General features: G+C 44.3%; 1 protein-coding gene across 1 annotated transcript; it reads right to left on the bottom strand.

The window, feature by feature from the left end:
- Positions 1-4,293: 4,293 nt before the first annotated feature.
- Positions 4,294-26,363, bottom strand: LOC107109846 (lipase member M-like). The gene is made up of 9 exons (XM_015410556.1): positions 26,282-26,363; positions 23,924-24,017; positions 21,258-21,456; positions 18,596-18,705; positions 18,083-18,219; positions 13,901-14,047; positions 11,897-11,968; positions 7,445-7,510; positions 4,294-4,779 (listed from the first exon to the last, which is right to left on the bottom strand). Exons 1-9 carry the CDS (start codon positions 26,360-26,362, stop codon positions 4,549-4,551), a joined length of 1,137 nt encoding a protein of 378 aa, XP_015266042.1. The 5' UTR covers position 26,363; the 3' UTR covers positions 4,294-4,548.
- Between the last annotated feature and the right edge of the window lie 712 nt (positions 26,364-27,075).

Raw genomic sequence — 27,075 nt, forward strand, 5'->3', positions numbered from 1 at the left:
TCCCATTTGAGTTTGGTGGACTTCCAAAGAAACCCAGTTCCTATAAGGGGGGTGGGGACGTTCCGGGTACAGTTCCAGGGGTTTGAGGGATTGCTGGACTTGATAGTGGTGGAAGGAAACCTGGTCAGTCTGTTTGGCCGGTCCTGTTTTGCGCCGCTGGGCATCACGGTTGGAGTCGGTGGGGTGCGTAAATGGGGCGGTGGGGTGCTTAAATGTGGTCTGAGGGATTTTTCGGAGATTTGCAGGGGGTTCCCGGCTGTTTTCGATGGGGCTTTGGGTTGCTACAAGGGCCCCCCCAGTTTCATTACAGTTAGACCCCCTGGTGGCTCCTATCCGCATGCAGTTCCGCACAGCTCCACTCGCCATCCGGCCAAAAATTGATTCGGAGCTGGACTATTTGGTGGCGCAAGGGGACCTGGAGCCAGTTCCACATGCTTTATGGGAAACGCCCATCGTGACCCCCCTCAAGCCCAACGGCAAAGTCCGCATCTGTGCGAACTACAAATGCAAAATTAATAAGGCCCTCCACAACCACTCCTACCCAGTCCTGGTCGTTAGTCATGTTCTGGCCTCGCTAGCTGGGGCTAAGATTTTTGGGAAACTAGACCTGACACAAGCTTATCAACAGCTGCCGGTCGACGAGGCCACGGCTCAGACCATAGTCACGCACAGGGGGGCCTTTAAGGTAAAGAGGCTACAATTCGGCGTGAGCGTAGCCCCGGGGATTTTCCAACAACTAATGGACTCATTGTTAAAAGGGATCCTAGGAATGATGCCGTTTTTTGATGATGTCTTGATTGCCACAGCATCCCCCGACGACTTCGCCTCCCGCCTCCGCGCCGTCCTGCAATGTTTTGACTCGGCTGGCCTCAAAGTGAAACGGAAGAAGTGCCTCCTAGGGGTTTCGGAGGTGGACTTCCTGGGGTTCAGGGTAGACGCTACCAGCCTTCATCCAGCGAAGGACAAGGTGAAGGCCATCATGGAGGCTCCCGCCCCCACATGCAGAGCAGAACTACAGGTGTTCTTGGGACTAATAAACTTTTACCACGCCTTTTTGCCACACAAGGCCGCGGTAGCAGAGCCCCTACACCGGCTCCTGGATAAGTCAGCCCCTTGGATCTGGGGCCTGAGGGAGGAGGAGGCTTTCAGAGGGGTGAAAGCGCTTCTAATTTCTAATTTCGAACAACGTTCTAGTCATTTCGATGAATCCCTCCCGGTTGTCCTTGTGTGCGACACCTCTCCCTATGGCGTCGGCACAGTGCTCGGCTATGTCCTCCCTGATGGCCACAAGGTTCTCGTGGCCTACTACTCATGAACATTAACAGCTGCAGAGCGCAACTATGCACAAATCGACAGAGAGGGGTTGGCTATTGTAGCAGGGGTGAAAAAAATTCACAACTTCGTTTACAGGCGCCCTTTTACAATTGTAATGGACCATAAGCCCCTCTTAGGCTTTTTGGCTGCCGACAAGCAAACGCCCAAGTCTTGTTGCCCCGAGTACTCCGGTGGTCACTTTTTCTGGCGGGCTACCAGTACCGCTTGGAACACCAGCTGGGCCATGCTGACACTCTAAGCCGGCTACCGCTGCCTGTCGCCGATGCTGATCCCGCTCCTGCACCGGGGGTCCTGCTTGTTAAGAATCTTCCGGAGCCTCCGCTGCATGCTGCTGACATCACGGCCTAGTTGACCCGAGACCCGCTCATCTCCCGGGTCTTGGGCTGGGTGGTGAGGGGTTGGCCTGCATCTGCCCCAGGGGCTGAGTTCACAGCTTTTAGCACCCGTAAGGATGAGCTATCAGTGCTGAAAGGATGCCTCCTGTGGGGAGACCGAGTCGTGTTCCCTAACACCCTGAGACAGCAAGTCCTCAGGGCTCTCCATGAGGCACACCCCGGCATAGTGAGGATGAAAGCCCTGGCCCGGGAATCGATGCCGAGATTGAGTCTTGGGTCCGGAGGTGCCAAATCTGCCAAGAAGTCCAGCCCAACCCGCCAAGCGCACCTACGCAGTCATGGGAGTCAACCCTGACACTAAGGAGGGGTTAGCTAAGCAAAGCAAGCATGTGCAGCTGCACAAAAGTCAGGGATGAAAGAAAACAAAGAAAGCATGGCAGCTAGCTGACACACAGCCCCAGTCCTTCACAATGGGCTACCAAAAGAAATGTGGACAGAGCCATTTTTGTTGTTGTGTAGAAAACATTGCAAGGCTAAACTGTTTGGAAGAGCTTTTTGGTAGTTCACTGTTGTTTATTGTTACTGCTGCATGTTGGCCATAAAAAGAAGGTCTTCTGTTATTTTTGGATTTTGTTAATACAATGTGGTAGTTCCTGCTAATTCCACAGAGAGCTAACTGCCCTTGTCCTTTGGCCTGACGCCTTCCCTGCCTTCCAGCCTCAAAAAGGTGGGTGGAGGGAACTCCCCATCGAGTCCCTTCGTCCCTATGGTTCTGCGGTATGTGTTCAACAGATGTCACACATGCTCTCCTTCTCTGCTGGTGTTCAAGGCTTTTTTTTTATCGCTCTCTGCCTCCCATCATGCCCTTCTTCCCTTTCTGTCCCTTTCTTCCTTAGGCAGTACGTCTCCTCTGATGATTCCTCTACTCCCCTTCCTCTGAGTTTCTCTGAGGTCTATGGCCTTTGCCCCTGCCACCCCACCCATACTCCTGCAGGACTTTGCCCCAGACCCAGAAGCTTCTGTGGTGATGAGCCCTGCACCACACATCCATTTGTCCTCTTAACTGGGGGGACAGTGCACCAGTCTCAAGCTTCAGTGTCAGTGCCAGGGCCTGCAGCATTTTGGCTGCTCCTTGCAGCTCAGGGTGGATGCAGGGCCGGCTCGCTCACTAGGCGAGCTAGACTCTCGCCTAGAGCACAGGGCCATCATGGGGGTGCCAGATGGAGCGTGGGAGGGGCACCGGGAAGTGGGGATGCGCTTTCGAGAGGCACCACCGCCCCTCGGTTGGATGTCAGCTGCCAGGCCCAGTGCGGACTGCTCAGTGCTGCGCAAGGCCGCTCCCCACCTCGTTGGGAAGCCGAGGTCGGGGACGATGGGTCAGCGAGGAACAACACTCAAATGGGATCCCCTTTTCCTCCCGGCCTTCTCCCCATCTTCACTCCTATTCTGAGCCGTCCGAGAAGTCTCCTCCAACACTCCCCCCTTCTCTCCCCTCCTCCACTCCACATTAAACGGGCCTTCCACAATCCGCCCGTTGTCATGCGTCTGGCTCTGAATTTGAATCCTGCGGTTGGTGGGAGATGTGTCTGTCTCCCCCCTCCGGTCCGCCCCCTTTAACCCTCCCTATGCTGGAACGGCACCCGCTTTCCCTGATAGGGTGTTTCCTCCACCAGCGATCTCTGGGGGATGCTACCAAAAATAAAGCCGCTGCCACCAGCAAGAGGTACCCGGATGCCTAGGTTCCCTGCACGATGCACCCCATTTCAGGAAGCCCCCCTCCCTTGGGAAAAAGGTCGGACGGAGAGTTAACAGCAAGCGAGAGAATCACCCTCTTTCCACACACCCCCCAAAACTCTGGTCGCCACATGCTAGATCGCAATCCGAGCCTGAAAGAGGCTGTTTTGACATGCAAGATATTCCTCCCGGGGGGGGGGTGTTTAAGAGAAGCCAAGTCCTTTCCTCTCCCCCTTAGAAAATGACCCCCCCAGCAATTTTACTCCTTCCTTCCAACTATTTGCCACCTTCTACCAACCTCTATAGGATAAAATGGATAGATTGGGGGGTTGCACCCATGCTTTGCATGCACCCATTGGGGCTTTGATCCAGGCAAGTGGATCCAGGCAAGCCCCCCGCCCCCACCTTCTCTCCAAGCCCTGCCTGGAGGTTGGCAACCCCATAATTGTTGGGCGCAGGGGGGGCACCAGAAGGTAGCCTTGCCTAGTGTACAAAAAGACCTGGAGCCAGCCCTGGGTGCATGACCCTGGACATACAGTGATTTGGGGGTTGATTTAGGGGGATTCTTTGTTTGCTTTGCTAAGATTGCTTTGAGTGATCATTGTTTTCAGAAAAGTGGTATATAAATATTAAAAATAAATGAAACACTATAGACTGTAAACTTGCAAGAAATGTTTACACAAGCATCGTGGTTTTTTACAAATACTAAAATGTATTACATTGAATGCATGATGTAAACACCTGGCAGGTTGAACATATTAGGGAATACAACTACCGTAGTTCAATATCATATTGTGTTTTATTTTCTACTTCATTTATATCCAAAGCAGCTTACATGGGTCTCTGCCATTTAATTTTCACAACAACCCTGTGATGCAGGTTAGGCTGAGAGTGTGAGATTAGCTTAAAGTCACCCCACGAGCTTCCATGGCAAAGTAAAGATTTCAGACCTGGGACTCTCAGATATTTGTACGTTTTCTTGTTAGTAGAGCTTGGAAAGAGATGAAATTGGGGTTCTAAGAATGAAAGTAATCCACCAGCTGGAAAACTTACACTTTTACATTAAAATAATATAAACCACAAGACTATCCTTTTGAAGCAAACAGGTGACACAACAAAACCAAATCTTCCATCTCAAACCATTTCAGCTGTTCTCCATCAAATCCAGAATTTCTGAGTACATCCGTTGAGGAGCATCAAGGCCCCAAATGAAATCCCACTGGTTCCAGTCAGGCAAATACTTGAAATGAATGACATTTTTCAGCCGAGAGCTTAACTGTTCTGCTTCCTCTGGTTGGGAAACCCAGTCCTGACCTCCAGTCCATATTGCTACTGGGACCGTGATGTCTTCTATTCTATACAAGGGAGGAATGGTCTGGGAAAAAAGGCAAATGAGAACATAATTGATATATTACTACACACGGTGAATTGGCTGTGAAATTTCAGGAGAAGCCAAAGGAGGTATAATAAGACTAGCAAAATGTCTCAGGAAAGTTCCACACATAACTGTATATGTGTGTTTGGGAACCAACTATGTTGATTCATCCTAAAGTTAAATTTAAAGTAAATTTGGAAATGGAATGTCTGAGGAAATTAAAGTAAACAAGAAAAAAATTATGTGCCCAAATTCAACCACCAAAAAGCCAATGATATATAGATTTATAGAGATAACATACACATTACTCAGAACAAATTTTCCTATGATACAATTAAATAGACTAGGGATATGCATTTGGTTCGTCTGAACCAAATGCCCTCCCGAAAATGGCCCATTCGAGCCCCTTTCGGGCTGCAGGCCGATGCAGATTCTCTGGATCTGAATTGACTTGCTGCCAAATTGCCGCCGAATTTTGGTGGCAATTCAGCCCCATTATATCCTATGGGCCATGGAAGTCAATGGCGAAAACATAGGGTATATTCTGGGGGCTGGAGGGGAGGGGGTTTGTGGGAGAGGCTCCAACCTCACAGGATAACTGCGGGAGCCTCTCCCCAAGATACTCACCACATTTCAAGAACATTGAACTAGGGGGTCCAATTCTGTGGGCCCCCAAAGAGGTTGCCCCATCCCCTCAATTATTCTCTATGGGGGGGGGGTGAGGGAGAAGTTCCAAATGTTCAGGGTAGCTTCAGGAGCCTCTCCCCACATAAACCCCCATGTCCCAAAGCAATTGGACCCCTCTTCCCCAGAGCCACTAACAGCACCCTGGGGGGAAAGTAACTTTTCCCCCACCATAGAGAACAATTGAGGGGATAGGGGCAACCTGTTTGGGGCCCGTAGAATTGGACCACCTGGTCCAATGTTCTTGAAACGTGGTGAGTATCTTGAGGAGAGGCTCCAGCAGCTACCCTATGAGTTTGGAGACTCTCCCTCAAACCCCCTCCCCTCCAGCCCCCAAAATCTTTTCACCATTGACTCCAAAGGCCCATAGGATATAATGGGGCCGAAACTGACATTCGGCTGGCCAAAAGACTCACGAATCCGCTGGTACTGCCGAAATTGACATGCGGGAGTCTTTCTGCCAGCCAAAATTGATTCTGCCCAATTCAGCCGAATCCAAATCAGGCTGATTTTTTTTTTCCGCACACCCCTATGCAGGAGTCTTTCTGCCGGCCGAAATTGATTCTGCCCAATTCGGCCGAATGCCAATCGGGCCGAATTATTATTTTTTTGCACACCCCTAAAATAGACAGGTAGAAATTCACAGGTAAAGTTTTTTCATAAACATCTTTGTAATAATTAAATTCAAAAAAAGGCCTTGAACTGCTAGCCGACTTGATGGACCCCCGGTTATAAATCTGTTTCAATCATTTTTTTCAAGAATCATGCTGGATTCAGCATTTTATAGATATGTGTAAACATCCACAAAGTATATTCAGACGCAGCAATCTTCAGTGATTCCCAATGGAAATTAAAGGAAAAACTTTGGATATGAGTTCCCACAGAAAATGATATGGCTTTGATCTGTATCCATACATGTGTGTACAAGGAGCTTCTTGCTTATGGAAGGATCATTTTTATTCCTCTGTGGGGCAGCTTAAATCAGGGGTTCCCAATGTGGTGTCCAGGGGTGTCCTGGCACCTGCTGACACCTTTTTTGGTACCTGCCAAGTATTTTGGGGAAGTGGACAGGGCCAGGTAGAGCTTCCAATTGGCTATTGGAGATTTGCTTGGCTGTGCAGATTTTTTTTTTAAAAAAAATGTTGCTTTAGCAGCAGCTGCCAACACAGCACAAGGATCTTCACTGTGTAACTGAAGTAATGCTGTGGCAATCATTTCTTGGCTGGCTCCACCATCTGTGCCAGCCATTTTGTATCTGCACTGACCCTGCTGTGTCAGAATTCTAAAAATGCCGGACTTCCGGCGGTGCGGCGCTGCGCAACGGGCGCGTCCCTTGGGAGCTCCCAGGGCAGCCCGACTCGCGTGTGCTTCTACGGAGCCCCCCGAGGTTCGAGGTGGCCCCGCTTGGTCTCCTGGAGGGAGACCAAGAGCATGAGGCTTGACCGGCCCCCCCGTTTCCCTGGCAAGGAGGGGGGTGGCTGCAGATGTATGCCTTGAAAGGTTTATTGGTGTCAATGAGTTTCTTAAGGTAATGTTTGGCTAATTGTGAAACGGAATGAAATAATGGAGATTATTGTGGGTGAAGGGTATTGGTTAATGTCTGTATGTGTATGTGTATGTTCTTTAATGTTGATGTAGAAAACCAATAAAAAATAATAATAATAAAAAAAAAGAATTCTAAAAATGCCCACAGGCTCAAAAGGTTGGGGACCTCACTTAAAGCTATCGGGTGATAAGCATATATTATGAATAAAAGATCTGTAAAACTCTCTAACTCTCAGCAGGTCAGTCACATGTGGTTATTGGAGGGAAACAAAGGAGACATATAGCAGGGCTCCTTGAACATTAAAGAACTATCAAAGAAACCAAAAAAAATCACAGCTTTGTGCACCCTTAGTTTAAAATACAAGATTCATTTAGAGACCCCAATGTAATTTCATCTCCCTCCAAAACACAAACATAAAAATCTATACACCCATACCTGGTTGTATTTCTCTATGTTCTCTGAGCCATAGTCAAAGTACCTGGTTTCTCGTGTTTTAATTAACTAGAAAAATAAACACACACAACAGTTAAGTACATGTGTTGCACCCTCACAATATCACATATATTTACTACATAACTGACAATTAATTTATATGACTTTTGATTTTGCAGTATGTTTGTTTTGAAGGAAGTGCCATTGACATTTTGTTCATAATAAAGAAATTGCCTGAGGTCTCTGTCTTTAATCCTCAAGAAGGGTCCTGCTAAAATGGCAGACCATGATCAAAACCTTCAATGAAGAGCTTGACATGATCATTCCTAGGCTGAAGATCTCACGCTAGGAAAATCTTCCTGCCCTTCCATTGCTTTGCATAAGAATACGTTTCTGCAGCATGTGCCCCTGCAAAGATAGACCCCATGGTCCACCCACCCCCTTCCACCACTCCCAACAAACCAATCACAATGAGACACAAGCTTGCCTCAGTTATGAAGCTCTCCTATTTCTCCACAACAAAATCAGCAGGGGGGCTGAATGCCTCAGTAAACAGGCATTGTGGATGGACTACTTTTACTTGCAGTTACTAAGTCTGGTTAAAAAAACCCAAAAACTGTTCCATAAAACCTGCAACCTTTTTTTGAGCCTTTTCCCTCAATGAGGGTGGCTGGGGTCACCTTATTCCAGGGGCTGTCAAATCAGACTCCTTTGTCCAAGGCATTTGAAACTTAAAGAGTATTAGGGGGGATGCTATGTTCCCTCATATTTTGATACCATTTAGAGGGGGGAAATGTCCTCACAGGAAAACTGCCATTTTCCTCTCAAGAAATACAACAGGCAGATGGAGGGGAAAAATGGAACCTGATGAGTCTTCATGATACAACAACATTTCCAGGAATTCTTAAAACCAATACACCTTGCATTTTTAAAATTACAATATGAAAATTGAAATGATAATTCTTCCAGCACACATTCCTAAGATTGCTTTGTTCTGCAATTTCAAAATCTAGCTCTGTGGCACTTAGGGTTGCCAGCCAATGACTGGCAGCCATCAGGAGAGAGGGGGCGGGGACAAGGGGGCATCGCATGAAATCACTTCTTAGAGACATCTGGAAGTAAGGTCACATCACTCTAGGAATTGATGAAAACTCTATAGTAAAACCACAATGCTGGTAACTTTTATAAAAGTTTTTTCCCCATTGTCACACTAACTGCTGATGCATGGTTCGTATTTACATGCATTATTCTCTGATTTTTGTAATCCAGTTTTATTCACTGTGGGTTGTATGTTTTACACAATGCACTGTTCACGATTGTAATATTATACTTGTGTAATACCCCTTGAATCTCAGTGTGAAAAGCAGGATATAAATGAGGGGGATGGATGGATAAATAAATAAATAAATAAATAAATAATGAGCTGAAGCACATTTTCCATTCCGGCCCTTTAGGTCAGCGTGTTAAAGAGATAATAATGAATAATTATTGTATGGCATTGTGTGTAGTATAGCCAGGAGATCCTAAGCTCTGTGGCACTTAGGGTTGCCAGCCAATGACTGGCAGCCATCAGGAGAGAGGGGGCGGGGACAAGGGGGCATCGCATGAAATCACTTCTTAGAGACATCTGGAAGTAAGGTCACATCACTCTAGGAATTGATGAAAACTCTATAGTAAAACCACAATGCTGGTAACTTTTATAAAAGTTTTTTTTCCACTGTCACACTAACCGCTGATGGGAAGAAAGGTTTGTTGGTGGGAGATCTCCCACCATAGCAGGAGACCTGGCAATCTTATTTGCATGGTTCGTATTTACATGCATTATTCTCTGATTTTTGTAATCCAGTTTTATTCACTGTGGGTTGTATGTTTTACACAATGCACTGTTCACGATTGTAATATTATACTTGTGTAATACCCCTTGAATCTCAGTGTGAAAAGCAGGATATAAATGAGGGGGATGGATAAATAAATAAATAAATAAATAATGAGCTGAAGCACATTTTCCATTCCGGCCCTTTAGGTCAGCGTGTTAAAGAGATAATAATGAATAATTATTGTATGGCATTGTGTGTAGTATAGCCAGGAGATCCTAAGATTTTCTTGCAGTCTGAAGTTCTAGCTCTTTAAGTGTTATGCACCACTAGGTGGTGAGCTAGACTTATTTTGGGAGCTGAGAGAGCTCTGAAAGAACTGTGACTGACCCAAGGTCTCTCAGCTGGCTTCATGGAGGGGGGAGTGCAGAATTGTACCTGGTTCCCCAGATTAGAATCCATCGCTCTTAACCACTACACCACATGACTGAGGAGAGATTTCCACTATACCTCTATTGCATTTGTGCCATACCTGCAAATGGATATAAGGGACACACTTCATGTAGGTCTCTTCAAGATGATTTACTAGAGCCCTCAGTATCCACTGACTGTTCATGAAGCATTTTTATTGCATCACTTGTGTCTACCCTAACCTGGATTAAACAGTTTTTACCCCAATTCCTTTGAAACAGGAACTGAAATTTGCATAGAAAGTAAAGTTGACAAAAATGTCTTCTGCATTAGCCCTAGCATCTTTGTTGCATGTGTTTAAGAAAGGGTTGATTTCTTTTGCCATGGTACCTAGTGGTGTGGTCAGTTCAACCCCAAAGGCCTTTTCAAAAATTATTTTACTTAATTTTATGTCTAATAAACTCCCATATCAGATCAGTTTGTACAAGGACAAAAGGAGAACTGGATTCTGAACAGTGAATTCATCACTGGTGGCAGAAAGTACCATCAGGTTGCAGCTGATTTATGGTGCCCCTATAAGGTTTTTAAGGAAAGAAATGTTAAAGGTGCTTTGCCATTGCCTGCCTCTGTGTAGCAACCCTAGGTTTCCTTGATCGTCTGTCATGATCTGGGCTGTGCCACCAGAGGCCTACTAGGCCCAGGGAGCCTGGCTAGCAGTTGGTGAGGCTGGACCTACAACTCCCAGAAGCTCCTGAGAGGTTATGGAGCCAAAATTGACCAATAGGAAAAGAGGAGGGCTTGGAATAAAAGATCTGGTGCAGCAGGAAAAGCTGTTCTTCTTCCAAAAGGGAACAGAGCCAAAAGGAAGCCTGCTGCAGGGAAGAGACCCTCATCCTGAGGGAAGGGTGAGTAGTCTAGTGCCACTTGGAATAGGGAGCTAGGGACAGTATATATTTAGATGTGTTAGGGCATTTGATTTCTTTTCTTTTCACCCACTTACTGTTATTATTCTGCACCTTGTTGTTTGACCTCCTATACAATAAACTGTTTTCCTTGTTGTACTCTGCCTGGTCCGCATGCCTATTATTCGGCCAAAAGGGAGGTCTGAAGGTCTTGGGAGGGTGCTCTGGGCCTTCTCAAGGGAGCCTGGAACCAGAGTGGTGGCAGCGTCAGGTGACACCCCACCTGAGCCGTGACATGGTGGCTGTAGCGGTGGGATGAACTAATTTTGGACCCTGGTGAGACAGAGTGCCATTTGGCCTTGGCAGAGAAAAAAAATATATTATTATTTTGCTTTTGGGCTTAAGGAAGCCCCATTGTTTGAAGGTGCTTGCAAGACCAAGTAAGGGTCTGGTAAGGTGTGGTGAAAAGGGTTTCTTTATGTTCTAGCTGTTGGGTCAACTGGATAGTGAGGCAGATAGTGCATGTTCCTCTGATCTGGGACACGCCTGTTACCAGACTCTGCCTGATCCTCACACGTATTATTCGGCCACAAGGGAGGTCTGAAGGTCTTGGGAGGGTGCTCTGGGCCTTCTCAAGGGAGCCTGGAACCAGAGTGGTGGCAGCGTCAGGTGACACCCCACCTGAGCCGTGATATGGTCTCCCATCCAAATACCAACTAACTTCCAAGATATGGTGAAACTGAGGTACCCTTGGCCACCCAGGTCAGGAAATTTGTCACTACATGGATTTATTTCAGTGTTTTTTCACCAAAAGAGTTCTTTTTTCATTTGAAACTAAATTGACATAGAAATATTTCTTCTCTTTCATTTATTTTTAGTGTTCCATTTCCTTTTATTCAGTCTATGAAAATAACATTCTGAATAGGCAGATGTTTCTGAACATAGGCCAGACACTATGTCATTCAGTATGAGGTTCCTATCAAATCAAGAATCTAGAGCTGCAGGACACTCTTATTCTTTTCTCATTAAAAAAAAGGAAAGTTATTATATTGTACTATTAGAGGAAATATAGAGTCAGTGTGGTGTAGTACTTAAGAGTGTTGGACCATGACCAAGGATGCCTGGGTTTAAATCTCCCGTCTGGTTTTGCTCAATCTCTCTCCTTCAGCCTAAGCAACCAAATGGGATTATTATGATTATAAAATGAGGCAAAGCTACTGAGCTCCTTAGATAAAAGAATGGATAAAAATCGAATACATTAATACATTTTATAGGCAGTCAGATATTCAGATTTGTTCAAGAGATACATTTACAATCAGTAACTCTACCTGGCCCCAGTGGATTATTTGCTTCACAGAAGTATAATCTGGAAATAACGCTGTATACACATCAACCCGGCTCTATAAAGAAAATATTATTTAGAAAAAATTGCAAGTCATATGACATTTTTATGACGGGGGTTGTGTGAAGCAGCAACAGGGTATTAGCTGCTAAGCTAAAAAAAAGCTGCTCAGGGAATCTTTATCAACTGGACCATTTTCACTGAGCAACAATCTATACAGGGAAACATTCATTCATTACTGGTTATGGGATGAGTGTGAAGTAAGCAAAGTTACCTAGCTCTTTTGAGAATAGTTCACAATGATATCAAAGTCACCAAGGCTAGCAAACACTGATGGTCCTATTCTCCATGGATTTGTCCAATCCCTTTTTAAGGGCGTCTGTGTTTGGTGTCATGGCTACATCTTTTGGCAAAGTATTCCACATTTTAATCCATAAGTATTTCCTTTGTCCATCCTGAATCTGTTGCTCATCAACTTCAATGGTGCCCTTGACTTCTACAATTTCAGAAGGGGGGGGAGTTCTCTCTAGCCACTCTTTCTGCCTCATGTTTATTTATAAACCTCTGACATGTTCCTAGTCTGTCATCTTTTTTCTAAACTGAAAAGTCCAAGGCTGAGTTTAGACTGGCAGTTTGGCCCAATATCGGCACGTTTTACAAATGGATTAAAGGGGCCAGTTCAAACAGCCACAGCTTTCAGGCATTCCCCAGCCATACTCAACGCGTCCTATGATGATTCCCTATTACATTAAAAAAGTACCAGGTGAAAGCCGTAGCAAACCCTGGAGGGCGTGTTGATCCCGCTTCCCGGAAGTGTACACACTAAAAGCCGCAAACAAGCAGCATTGCTGCGGTGCTGCGCCTATGTGCCTATGTGCATAGGAGCATGTCGCCGGAGTGAAAAAAAGCCACTTACGGGCGTGCCTCCGCCAGGGGCGGGCCAACAGTGCGAACGCTCCTTTGTGCCTCCTCCCCAGTATGCTCCCACATCAGTAAGTGCAGTGCGACCGAGAATCCCCGGCACAACTTGGTCCGGGTCTTTTTGCCCCGCCTCCCTCATGCTTCATACTGCCAGTCTGTCCTCAGCCCAAGGTTCTTCAGCCTTTGCTCATAGGAAAAGTGATCCCTTAATCATCTTGGTTGCCTTCTTCTGTACTTTGTCCTACTCTGTAATATACTTTTTGAGATAAACCCCTTATTATCATTCCCACCAAAATATATTTTAGAGAGATTGCATATCATTTCAAAAATTACATATTTTGCTGATGCTGCAAATCTCTTTTTACAACATAAAATTCTTTGCTTTGTGACAATTTTGCCTATATATCATAAAATATAGGATAATATAAAAATACTATCAATAACAGAGTTAGCAGGAGTCTCTGAATAAAAGCAAACTAAATTGCTTTTGCAGGGGAAATTAAAAAGGTTCTGCAGTAACCAAGGACAAACTAAGAGTCACTCTTCTGCATTAATTGGTCGCTATTATGCAAAACATAAGGAACCACCCATCTATATTAAAAAAGCAATTAAAATAATAGAGAAGAAAACAGATTGTCATGATATGATGAAATAAACAATCCACTTTAAGTGTCAAAAAAGGGAGAAAGTGATGTCTTTATGGACTTTTGTCTTCCTCTTGAATTTTGAATGGGAGTCTCACATGTTTGATCATTGAAAAGCTCTCCCAATGCTTAAGAAAGAACCTATTCAGAATAACAGGTTTTAAACTGAACCAACCACCCTGCAAAATTCTTTTACATCCCTAGTCAAGACATTTGCTTTTTCTGACTGCAGGTTGGTCTTCACAATCATATCTCCTGCCTTTGGCTCATATAATTGTTGATGGTAAAAGAGCTACATCTGACATACTCTTGAAAAAGGCCTTAATTTCCAACAAGAGAGGCATCCACACCCTTCAATCTCTGTACCTTCTATTAGTTTATACACAGCACTAAAAACGCTATTTTTAAAGAATGCACAAAAATACCGTATTCAGATTTTTTTCATTGAATCCACCAACAAGAAAAAGAGCTTGCTTGCAGAGTACATCTATCAGTTTGTAGCCGCATGTTCGGGACACAAACGCTCTCAGTCTTGGGCTCAGCAAACTTAATTCTTTTGTACCGAATATAAACTGCAAACAAAGACATGAAAAGGATGATTCTTCCCACTTTAATTATACGCTTACCTACTCAGAAGAATGTCGCACTATGTTCAGTGGCACTTTTGTACCGAATATAAACTGCAAACAAAAGACATGAAAAGGATTATTCTTCCCACTTTAATTATATGCTTACCTACTCAGAAGAATGTCCCACTATGTTCAGTGGCGCTTACTGCCAGGTAAGTGTGCACAGGATTGCAACCTAAATCTCTCAAACATATCTCTTAATTCTTGTCAGTAATACATAATAGCTTTTGTTTAATTATTTCAGATTTTATTTCCCTAGTGCAGTGGTGGCAAACCTATGGCACGGATGCAAGAAGTGGCACTCAGAGCCCTCTCTGTGGGCCCCCGTGCCATTGCCCCAGCCAGGCCCAGACCATCATTAAAGTGTCGAATTCTCTGCCAAATAATTTTAAGTAAATGAAAGCATTTGGGATTGCTTTCCTTACTTTGTTTGGATCATCTTAACTTAATGTATGAGTTGTTTTTTCTAAAGTTGGGCACTTGATCTCTAAAAGGTTCGCCATCACTGGCCTAGTGCAATGTTTTGATGTTCTCTCAATACACATACACAGTTGCATACAAAGGGGATTGCCACTCTATTTTGGTGTTTGGGTGAGCTCTGAACTGCTCAAGTTGAGCTGCATTTAAAATTGGCTTGAAGGTGGGGGGGACCTTTATTATCAATGCTCTGTATACATGTAGGAACTCTTGTAGGCACAAGGCAACCACTGGATCAGATGCACTCTGCCTTACACCCAACAAGGGTGTAAGAATGGAGGAATGGAATGGAGAAACCTTGGATCAGGAGTTTGATTCTCATAAAGTTAGGGAGCTCGATCAAGATTAATCCACCTGGTAATCATGTTTGTCTCAGATTGCCTCAGTATTTTCTGTCAAAATTCATCTCAGGCACTTTGCAGAGCAGCATTGTACATGTGCTATAGGGTGATGGGGAAGTCATGCCTTGATAATGAGACAAATGTCTGTTGTGGCTTGCAGATGCTTTTGAGCTTGCTCAGTTCATAAGCTAAATCTTCTTGATCACCAGAGAAGATGTACTTATCCCCCAAGGCTATAGTCAGGTAATTAAAGAGATCTAATTATCATGCATAAAATCATTTGCATTTTGTCTTTTCTCTGCACCTGTTAACTCAGATGCATCCTCTATAACCTTACCGAGGATATTTTGACTGATTTTTTAAACCTTCAGTCAGTGGCATTTATTGTAAAGGAATTGCAAAAGATGATTGACTGATTGCAAGATGGATTGTCTAGATTCAAAGGCAGATACTGAGTGATTGAGTTAGAAGGCACACAGAGAAACCCAAGTAGTAAGTCTCAACTTAAAAAAAAAATTTTTTTCTTTTAACTGTGTGCCTGTTAACAATTGGAGGTGGCAGCTGATGCAGATGGAGGGCAGGGAGCAGCAATTGCAAGAAGCAGCCTGTAACTGAGCCAGTGGGCACAAACTGCTTAGAAGCAGATTAACAAACTGTCAAATGATCAGCTCCCACATCACAACTGACGAACAGGACACAAGCTAGACTGGCTGGTGAATGTGCATTTCTGCTTATTTGTTGCTGTTCTGCACTTTGTTCTGCATGTTTCTGTTGTTGTTGTTCAGTCGCACAGTCGAGTCTGATTCTTTGCGACCCGATGGACCACATTACACCAGGCCCTCCCGGCTTCCATCGTGCTCCGGAGTTTGCATAATTTCATGTTCGTTTCCTTGATAACACTGTCTAACCATCTCATCCTTTGCTGTCCCCTTCTTCTTTGACCTTCAATCTTTCCTGGGAAAGATCAGGGTCTTCTCCAGTGAGTGCTCCCTTCTCATTTGGTAGTCAAAGTATTTGAGCTTCAGCTTCAGTATCTGGCCTTCCAGGGAACAGTCAAGGTTGATTTCTTTTAGGATTCACTGATTTGGTCTCCTTGCAGTCCAGGGGACTCTCAAGAGTCTTCTCCAGCACCATAATCCAAAAGAATCTATTCTTCCGCGCTCGGCTTTCCTTATAGTCCAGCTCTCGCAGTCATACATTACTACTGGGAATACCATTGCTTTGACCATACGGACTTTTGTTGGCAGGGTGATGTCTCTACTTTTTATCATGCTGTTTAGGTTCACCATCGCTTTCCTCCCAAGGAGTAGGCGTCTTTTAATTTCATGGCTGCTGTCACAGTCTGCCCTTGGATCCCAGGAACATGAAGTCTGTCACTGCTTCCATGACTTCTCCTTCTATTTGCCAAGGAGCAGAGGTCATTTCAGGGGGGATCGCGGAGGATTGCAGTTCCCACGGGTGAGGTACGGGGGGCGGGGCACATGACGAAGTCACGTCCCTGCTTCCGGCCGCCCCGCTTCCGGCCCTCATTCAGCCAGGAGGAGGCAGGAGAAGAGGGAGGGTAAGTTGCTTCCTCTCTGCCTCTCCCCACCCCTGCCTGCCTGGGGCCAGGGAGGGCCTTCGCGGGAGTTCCTTGCACTCCCGCCAGCCTTGCAGGTCCACCACCAGGCCCCTCATGGGGCTCGGCAGTGGAGCTGCAAGGCCGGCAGCGACGGCCGGGACCGTTGGGGGCAGGGTGTGTGGCCTTATGACACACTTCCGGTGATGCCAGGGGGTGTGGCATATGCTAATGAGTTATGCTAATGAGTTCCCCTAGCTCTTTTTCTATGAAACAACCCCTGCAAAGGAGTGACGGGGCCGGATGCCATGATCTTAGTTTTTTTGATGTTGAGTTTCAAGCCAACCTTTGTGCTCTCCTCTTTCACCCTGAACAAGAGGCTCTTGACGTCCTCTTCACTTTCTGCCATGTTTCTACAGCCCTACTAATTCTCTGCTAGGAACCCTTTTTATTTACTTGAAAGGAATATCTAAAACTTCTCTCTGGTCTTCCTCATTAACACCTGAGATGCCAAAATTTATGTACTTTTCTTGGTAGGCTATATGTATAAACACTAAAAAGTTTCCTCATGCCTTAATGTTTTATCTTTTTCTTTAATGCTGTGCTTTTATCTTAAAAATGTTTTCTATGTTTGATGGCTTTTATGAATCTGGAATTATTATTTTTACAAGTCAGGACCTGAAAGAAACTTGCAGGTGGACATGCCTTTGCTTCCTTCCCTCTCTCCCATTCTCCGTCAAAGTTCTCCCCTCTTTCCAGTCCCACCCGTTAGCCATCAATCTTCCCTCACCCCTCTATGTCAGACTCCCCCCTTTCTTTCCCCCCTTCTCTAGAAATCATTCCTTATCTCCTTTCTCCCCTCACCCCTTGTATGTTAATCTTCCCGCACTTACCTCCCAGCTGTTCTCAATGTCCCCCTCTTTCCCCCACCCTTTTTCAATCTGCCCCCTCCTTCTCTCCCCTCCTCCCTCTACTTCTCTTCCCCTCCCTCAGACAATCCCATTTTCTCTTTCTCTCCCCCCACAGACAACCCCCCTTTTTTCTTTTTCTCTGCCCCTCCTATAAACAATCCCCCTTCTTTCTCTTCTCTCCCTCTGCAAACAATCCCCCTCTTTCTCTTTCTCCCCCTGCCTCAGACCATCCTTCCTTCTCTCTGTTTCTCTCCCCCCCAGATATCTTTTCCCTAGCTTGGGAGCTGCTGCAGGGCCCTTGGGAGGCACCATGGCTGTGACCTGTTTATCAAGAGCTGCAGCAACTGCAACAGTTGACACTATGCTGAGACTTAAAAAATATATCTCCCCCCCCCCCTTTTAGTGTTTTTAACATCCAGTCTGATTAAGAATTCTGGAGAACTCCAAAATTTTCACACTGTTTGTTTGTTTGTTCATTTTGGTTGATCCTAAGCAAAGGAATTGCATAATTTTGGATTTGGATTTTCCTAAGAGGTGTCCTCAGTTTTATATACTTCCAAAAGCAACATTCTGGAAAGTGTTCAGACCAGACGGGTGTATGTGCTTGCTAGATGCTTGTTTGGCTCACAACCCTGAAACATGTCATCACTAATCTAATCACGACATAGAAAAAAAATGTTTCCATACAAACCTTCAGAAATATGTCTGGTAAGCGTAGCAGCTGCAAAAGAGGAGCTATACTATATTGAAGTGTATATGAAGGTCCCAAGGCAAAAAGCATCTTAACTTTTGAAGCAAGTTGGGGCAGTACAGAAAATGCAAACAGGGCTGGAAAAACAAGAAACACTTCATGGATGATGGAACAATATGATAGCTTTAAAACTAAAGTTAAGAGTGTTGATATTCAGTGCAAAAATTCTTTGTCTGTGAATGTAGGACACAAATCTGCACTCAGATTTTCAGACCGATGCATCAGCTAGTGACCATCCTGCTGTGCCAAAATCGGCATACCGCCACTAGCCAGGAGCTGTTTAAGAACTACAATATCCCATGCCCATCCTGATCTTTGGTGTACGGTAAACCTCACAATGTTTTCTCTCTGTTTCTACTGCCTTTGGTCTATGGTAATAAAGATGAGAGTACAAACATAGCCAACAACTGATAAAACATTCATCTTCTACATAAGTGTATGTTCTTCACATACCTATGGTGCTTCCCTCAGAATGGGCAACAAAATAGAATTGTTCCTGTCCAGTTTTCTGCAGAATAAAGTCTGTGAAGGCTGGAAGGTCATAGATAGCCATTTCATGAAAACTAAAAACAAAAACAAAACACACACACCAGTGAGTATGAAGTACATTTCTGGGCTTTCTTCAGACACTTGGTGCTTTGTGGAGACCAAAATGTCTGAAGGAAGCCATGTGATGCCAAGGGAAAATCCTGCTATCCCGTTGTCGGGATGTGAAGACCGCTTAATCATTCTGTTATGTTTATATGATTACTTGTTGCTTTGTGAAGACCAAAGTAATCACAGAAACACAACAGACAAAATGATTAAGTGGTCTTCATATCCCTATAGTGGGATAGCAGGTTTTTTCTTGGCATTGCATGTCTTGTGGTTGGAATAAATTAGATTAAGGTGACAATCGAATGAGAACATGTTGATCAGTTTTATAGAATCACAACACAGTCAAGATGTAAAGCTTACCCTAGACTATAATATATTAGGTTACAAGAGATACTGAGTTGGATGCATGCTTCAAAAAACAAAAACAAAAACCATCCATGCACATAGAAAAATAGCACATCAGGAACATGGTATTAATCTGATCCTCTCTCTTTCATATGTTTCTTTTGTAGGCCCAGACAACATTTCTGTGGTAGAACACTCTCCAGCACAAGTCTCTATCCCCTTTACTTAACAGATTCCTAAATTCCTACAGCATAGAAATAATTACCTCTATGTTTTGCTGACTGAATGAAGTGGCACATTGTCCAATAAATTAAATGTTACTAGATTTGTACTTCAGAATGTTTGAAGGGGGAAAGTTTCTGTACTGGAAGAAGATATGGTCAAGGTAGCCATCTGCCTGTAGAACTTGTGGACTCTCTTTCCATATATAAAACTACAGAAGAATGCCACTCAGGCTGATGATGACATAACAAGACAACTGTGAAGCGGTAATTGGGTGGATGCTGTGGTCATCACTGCACCTCCTCACCCTACTCCCAAACTGCCATGCAAGCATCCAAAATACTACACATAACAAGTGGAATTTACAAGCAGATAAGCTCTGTTTGCACAAACTCTGCTCTGCAAAAGTGCACAATACAGATCGTGCACACTTAGTTTATACTTAATAGGCTATGTAGAAAAGATGTAATCCAGACTCTCTTTTCCTCTGTAGTTCCATTAGCAATGGAATCTAGTCAACTGAACAACTGGTCAATTAAAACCATAGAGTTACCACAGAGTTTCTGGCAATTCCTAGAAAAACATGACATCACTTTCCCAAGAAGTGGACACACTGTTGCCGATAGCTTCCCCCTCCCCCATGCCCCTTCCTCCCCATTCTCCTGTTGGCAACCACAGTGCTAACCTATGGAACTTTTTAAAGGCGGGGAGGAGTCTTCTTTGTTGTCTGCATGACCAATGGGCATAAATGGGGGGGACTGGGAATTCATGGACCATGTTTCTATTTCCTTATCAATTCTCCTACAGGTAAGATTTTAGTCCAAAGACCTGGGGAGGGGAGGAGAGATGAAGACTTGATCACAAAATGTATCCTAATAATGATTTCATGCTCATTACTATAAAGCTGCCTTTTGAGTCAGACTATTATTCTATCAAGCTTACTATTGCCCTCTCTAACTGGCACCAGCTCCCCAGGATATCAAGCAGAGTTTTCACAGAACCCCAGGGCCTATCACAGAAGAACATGCTTTGGATGAAAGAGAGAGTTACCATAATAAGAACATAAGAACATAAGAGATGCCAATGTTGGATCAGGCCAAAGGCCCATCCAGTCCAACACTCTGTATCACACAGTGGCCAGAAATACCTGTGCCATCAGGAGGTCCACCAGTGGGGCCATGACATTAGAAGCCCTCCCACTGTTGACCCCCCCAAGCACCAAGAACACAGCATCACTTGCCCCAGAGTCCCTATCTATGCCTTGTGGCTAATAGCCACTGATGGACCTCTGCTCACTTGCCCCAGCATCACTTGCCCCAATAATGATTCATTGAATGCCAGGAAGGCTGCGTGCAAAACCCGTGGTCCTTGTAACAATAGCAACTGGGTATGTTACTTTTATTCACTATTTTACGATTGTATGATTTAATGGCATGGCCTTCTATCCCACTCTTCCTTCAAAGAACTCAGGGTAGCATCCTTGGCTCCACCATCCTTCATTTTGTGTCCTCAGAAAAACACCAGAAGGAAAGCTGGGCTGAAAGGGAGTTACCAGCACAAGATCACCCCGGTGAGCTTCAGGGCAGAGTATGGCTTTGACCCTGAGTCTTTGTGTTTGACATTCTAGGTGCCTGTTTGACATTCTAGGTGCCTAGTTTAATGCAGGGGGGGAGTTTGATGCACGCAGTCTCTCCATCAATCGAGTAACATATCTGCAAAGAAAATTTGAGTTCTTTCACATTTACGTTGGATTTGCATAGCTATAAAAAGAAATTGCAAGGGGAATCTTTTTAACTCCTAGACTTGTATGGGCATATGGACTATTTTGCACAAATAAAGAGCTGTTTTAATGAATGAAAAACAATCTCACATAAATGACATTAACCTCCCCTGCAGCTGCCTTGAATTCTTGAATTCTATATCTTAGTAATTTTACACCAAATAAACTTACCTAAAATCCCAAAATTCTTGTTGGTCAATAGTAAAGTGTTCATGTCTTCTAGACCATGTATTCCCTCTGTTATTGCCAATCCACACATCATATCCTGCATCAGCTAAGATGAAGCCTAGACTATTATGGGACAGGTTTTCTACCCAGCCACCACCCTCTTTAATCAGGGCATGTATCATCAATACAGCAGCCTTTGATCCTGAAAAATAAAGAAGAAGAGAAGAGATTGGATTTATAACCTGCCCTTCACTACCCAAAGGTGTCTCAGAGTGGTTTGCAAACTCCTTTCCCTTCCCCTCCCCACAACAGACACCCTGTGAGGTAGGTGGGGCTGAGAGAGCTCTGACAGAAACTGCTCTTTTTCAAGAACAGCTCTTATCAGAACTACGGCTTGCCCAAGGTCATCCAGCCAGGTGCAAGTGGAGGAGTGGGGAATCAAACTCGGTTCTCCCAGATTAGAGTCCGCGCACTTAACCACTACACCAAATAAAATTAATATCTCTGCAATGCGCACTATGGACCATTGCAGAGTAGTTAGAAGGTTGGGTTTGGAGGATGTGAGAAAGCTTAAGGCAAGATAAATGTTACCAACCCACCCACCCTCCCCAAAAAGCAAAAGCAACTAAAAGCCCAACACCCCATTTTCTTATTTTATCTTCAGGAAAACAATTTCAGGAGGATAATTTGGAACAGGAAAGCAAGTTGTGTGTCTATGCTAAACTCTTCTACCACCCCACAGATTCTCCCACCTGCTCACTCCCCCCATAAATAATTTCATAGTGGTATAAAAGAGGCAATTTTGGCAGGTGGAGCTTTCTTGGAATCAGGTCACTGTGGCATAAATTTTAAGCCCAGAAGGGTTCAGAAACAGAAGCCAGGGTGAAGAGAACAAAAGGAACTGAGTCATGTTGAACAGAAAATGTGACTCTAGTAATAAGACAAAGGAAATGCAGAAGTAGCTGAGAAACAGTTGAGAAAGGCAGATATAAATCAGTTCTGCACAGATACAGATACACTGAGATTTGGAAATGTGGAATGTCCAGCTCAGCATCTGGTCTCACAGCTAGGAGACAACAGACATGTAAAATATTTACTTTCCTTTTGAGCTGTTTCTCTCTGCACTAGGAGTATCTTCTACATGAAGGATTTTGCTCTGGTTTGGCATCCAACTAGGAGCAAAGTTTTTGGCACATCCACACAATGTCATCCTCTAATTATCTCCTGGTCATCAGTACCAGGGTTGGTCTTAGCCAAGATGCATCCAGTGCGGCTGTCATGAGCCCCCAGCTGGGCAGGCCCCCAGCCACCCCTGACCTTACCCCTTCCCTGACAGAGGGGAAGGAAAAGAGCTGGCAATGGCCACACACACACTGCCCCCTGGAACATGGGTAGGCAGGCAGCAACTGTCTGGCTTGGCTGCCCCAAACACATATCCCCTACCCCATCCAGGGCTAGGGAAGATGGGTGGCAGCTGGCTGGCTCAGCAATTACCATGTGCCCACCCACCCCCAGGCATCAAATAGGAGGTCATAAGCTGGCTGACCCAGTGGTGCCATGTGTGCCTACCCGTTGCCCCTTCCAAAGGCAGGAGGAGGAGGCGAACGTTGGATTTATACCCCACCCATCACTACCCAAAGGACTCTCTGAGCAGTTTACAGTTTTCTTTCCCTTCCCCCCCACAACAGACACCTTGTGAGGTAGGTGTGGCTGAGAGAGCTCTTTCAAGGACAGCTAATGAGAGAACAGCTCTGAAAGAACTTGTAACTGACCAAAGGCCACACCAGCAGCTGCATGCGGAGGAGTGGGGAATCAAATCTGGTTCTCCCAGATTAGAGTCTGCGCTCCTAATCACCACACCAAACTGGCTCTCAGTTTGTGGGCAGTAGCAGCTGGATCAGTGGCTATCAGGGAAGCCCACCCCACAGGACATAGGTAAGAGCTGGCTTGGCTGCCACCAGGCATACCCACCCACCTGGAATGGAGTGACCTCTTTCAGCCTGGAGTGGCTAAGGCAGGTGAGCCCCATGATTCCAACACCTCATCCTGGACATTTGCCCAGAACTTCAGAATCGCAAAGATTGCCCCTAACCAGTACAGCTCAAAAACATTATAACAATCTATTGCCATGAACCACTAGCTCCTCTGAATTCCCAGCTTCCTTTAAAAACAATGAACTATGCAGGACACTGAAACGAAACACTAGAAACATTATGCAGTCACAATGAGATTTCAGATGATACTGCCAACACATTCTCCAATATACATTTTCAGCCAGCTGGATCATGTAAAAAACAAATACCCAAAAGGTAAAATCCTGTGCCAAGGACCATGCATGTGCCAAGACACAAAGAACTACACAGCTAAGTTGCTAAGCCTAAGGAAAGTTTCAGGTTGTGGTTTTCAAAAAGCACCTGCCTGAAGAGTTGCCTTTGAAACTGCAGGGACTTGCAAAAGCCATTTACTTAATGGATCTATGGTTGAAAAATTGTTCTGAGCATTCCCAGTTCCTCGGGCATGACTAAGGTAGGTCTTGTCTCTGTGCCTTTTCCTTTCCTCTTTTGTTTTTGCCTTCCTGAAGAATCACTGCTCATGTAAAATACAGCATCACATTATGTTTTTGTAAAGAACAACAATTCTACCGTATAGTTCCATTTTATCCCCTTTACCTCCTGGAATTCTGTTTAGGCTCAGGTAATACCCATCTGCTGTAAGCACTTCATATTCTTCAGAGGGATATCCCCAGTACTGAATTTTCTCACTCTGTAAGGATACCAAAACAAACATTAGGCCAACATTTTTCAGCAAAGTTATAAAGCAGATGTTGGAAGCTGAGAAGTTCCTCCAAATGTGCCGTTCACAATGTAGTGAAATCATTGTCTGAGTTCAATCTAACCTCCTGTTGCAATAAAGGTGGCAACTTCCACTTAGATATTTAGAGACCACAAGTAGGCTACATCAAAGTTCACTACCAAAAGTAGACAACACCAGAACTAGAAATTATCCAGTATCTCTCTAGATCCATCCATTCACATGCTGGAGAATACCTGTGCCAGAAATATATACCCTTCATGGTACACTGTTACACAAGCCACACTGAAAGTAATGCAAATATCACTTTTTGCGGCAGCTCAAGGAAATATAGGCACATATAAGGATATATGATGAGCATTTGCCCTCAAAAAAGAGTAATTATGCTCAAAATATATTGTGTGTTCTTTTAAAAGGCATATTTCAACAGTGCCTGTTTGAAGGTCTCCAACGTTATATTCCTCATGTGAGCAGAGACTAAAGAAATCAGCTGCGAGTCCAGGAAATAATGTAGACAGGAAACTTTACTGCGGGAGAAATCAGCTGCGAGTCCAGGAAATAATGTAGACAGGAAACTTTACTGCGGGAGAAATCAGCTGCGAGTCCAGGAAATAATGTAGACAGGAAACTTTACTGCGGGAGAAATCAGCTGCGAGTCCCGCACTAAACATCCGTGTGACCACGACCTAATAGAGCTTTAAAAATGCACAATAGACCTCATAACATACCCTGGGGGAAAGTATTTAATTATTTAGAATTCATTCTTTTCATGGCTGATGGTTTTATAATATTTATTAGGGCAGTGGAAGGGGAGAAAACCCACAATCCAGGGTTTCCTAAATTACGTTGAATGAAAATCATGTGAATAAACTGAAATGGACTTTTTAAATACTCTTACAAATGATAATCATCCTAAGAAAATAAGATACATTCAGTAACATGTGTCCTTGAGTATATTCTACCACCACCAAGGGACAGTATTTTTTGTTATTAAATGCCCCATAGTCCACAATTCTTTTTGTACATATGCGAGACATGAATATAGATTCCATGTCTGACAGTGATTGCTAATAGACTATGCTTTGTTAAATGATTATACATCTGCTTCTAAGTCTGCGGGGTGAAAAAAGGCTTGTTAACTGTCACTGTCTCAAACATCCTGTGTATTAAGCAACTTAGTATTGATAATTTCCTGAGCCATGTTTAGAAATCGAGAATGCCTGTGAGAATATGTGAAAAGCTAAAGTCGGCTGAAGATCAAGGAACCCACCCTCTGAAGGAATGGCACCAGTTCCTGCGAATTCCCAAATATATGACTGAAGGGCCATTTATGTGACCCGGGTCTTGGCACAATTAGATACTCATGCAGAGTATCCAGCACTTGATCCATGGTACAATGGAAGGAGTCAAGTTCAGATGTAGAATTTCAAGAAATTTCAAAGCCATGAAGAAAAAGAAAAATTCCTAGTATTCTGTTCTGTTTTGGGCAAAAAAGAAAGGATAGGAGGGGATCGAAACATATGCAGTCTTTAGTCTCCTATCAAACCTAAACCTATTTTGCTGCTTAAAAATAAAATGCATCATTTAGAACTTAGTTAGCATATCAAATTGTATTAATGGACACATTTATGGAACAGAGTTTAAATACCTTAGCTGTCGACAAACCAAGCAGCGAACACACTCCGTGCTAAGGTAAAGGCACCGTTAAGACCAACAAGGTTTAATTCTAGGTATTTCATGAGCATGCACACTTCATCACTCTTTGTTTTATTGCTTCAGAGCAACACGGCTCTGAGTTTTTGTTTTATTGCTTCAGATCAACACGGCTCCCCAACAGAACAATGCTAAGGTATGAGAGACATGCAAATTGTTGTGCTTCAGCACATTTTAAAAGAAAAAAAATCCTATGAGTTTTTTTCCATCACTTCTTCACATTTCCCTCTAATGCTAAAAAGCATGTCACTAAATGGGAGAACAATCAGAGGAATTTTTTTCACTGCTCTTCCAAATTTTTCAAATCAGGTAAAGTCCTCCAAAACTGGAGATAAACCCTGCTTCTCCCCATCCCCAAGTTTAGCCAGGCCATTATACCTCTAAGCTGAAGCTGTTCTTCCATAATACTTATAACACCACGGCTCTTTTTGAGGGTATGAACCAAGGCTAAGTTATCGATACTGCTACTGTCTCTCTTTGTTTAAGCACCCTGTAATACTTACAATATTCATAAACTGTTCAGGATTCATTTCTGTTCTACTTTTGACTTCTTCTGGACTCACAGTTCCTTGCACAGCCATCATGATGAGCAGTAGCCACATGTTGGAATATATGCAAAATAACAAACTATTTTAGATATCAAAAGAGGTTTATCTTATAGTTGGGATTCTGCCAGAGTTCCACGAGGCAATGATCTCTCTTCCAATTCACATGCAGCGGAAGCACCTGAGTGAAGGACAGAAAGAAGAATCAGGGCTAACCTTAAACTGACCTTCAAAAAGAGATGCTATCTTTGGAAAGTTGTTTTCTTGTACAACCATTATTAAATGCTAGTGCTTAGGTGGCTCTAAAGGATCATGTAACTGGTTTTCCTGCCTGCACATGTGCTTTGAACTCTGTTTCTCAAAGGGTCCACCTTGGCTCAAAGCAAGTCACCTTTACCAGTGACTCCTTCAAATGTCAAGTTAATGACAAGTTAAATGGCATGCAGTTCACAGAAAAATGAGCGATACCAGCATGCCTAAAGCAACTCGTTTGATCGCAGCCTTCTGGCTGTGATCATAATCACATTGCAGATATCATCACAAATTTATTTTAATGGACACTATCACAACTGGAGTAGATACAGATGGGCAGGCAGAGAAACAGCCCCTACCTTCTACCTTCCCTTCCATTCCGTCTCCACTCTTGAGTGTCCAAAAGCAGGAACAATCAGGTACCCACCCACCCCCCAAAATGTAGTCAATCTAGCAGAGCACAGGCAGGTGCGTGCAGCCCTGCCTCTCAAATCCCATGT

Source organism: Gekko japonicus, unplaced genomic scaffold, assembly GCF_001447785.1.
Source record: "Gekko japonicus isolate JY-2015 unplaced genomic scaffold, Gekko_japonicus_V1.1 scaffold3338, whole genome shotgun sequence".
Taxonomy (NCBI): domain Eukaryota; kingdom Metazoa; phylum Chordata; class Lepidosauria; order Squamata; family Gekkonidae; genus Gekko; species Gekko japonicus.

Coding starts and splice junctions, on each gene's coding strand:
- LOC107109846 (XM_015410556.1), bottom strand. CDS start 26,362: ATGATGGCTGTGCAAGGAACTGTGAGTCCAGAAGAAGTCAAAAGTAGA. Junction 24,018..26,281: donor CTGAACAGTTTATGAATATT/GTAAGTATTACA, acceptor GTATCCTTACAG/AGTGAGAAAATTCAGTACTG. Junction 11,969..13,900: donor ATGAAAAAAATCTGAATACG/GTATTTTTGTGC, acceptor TTTTCTTTATAG/AGCCGGGTTGATGTGTATAC.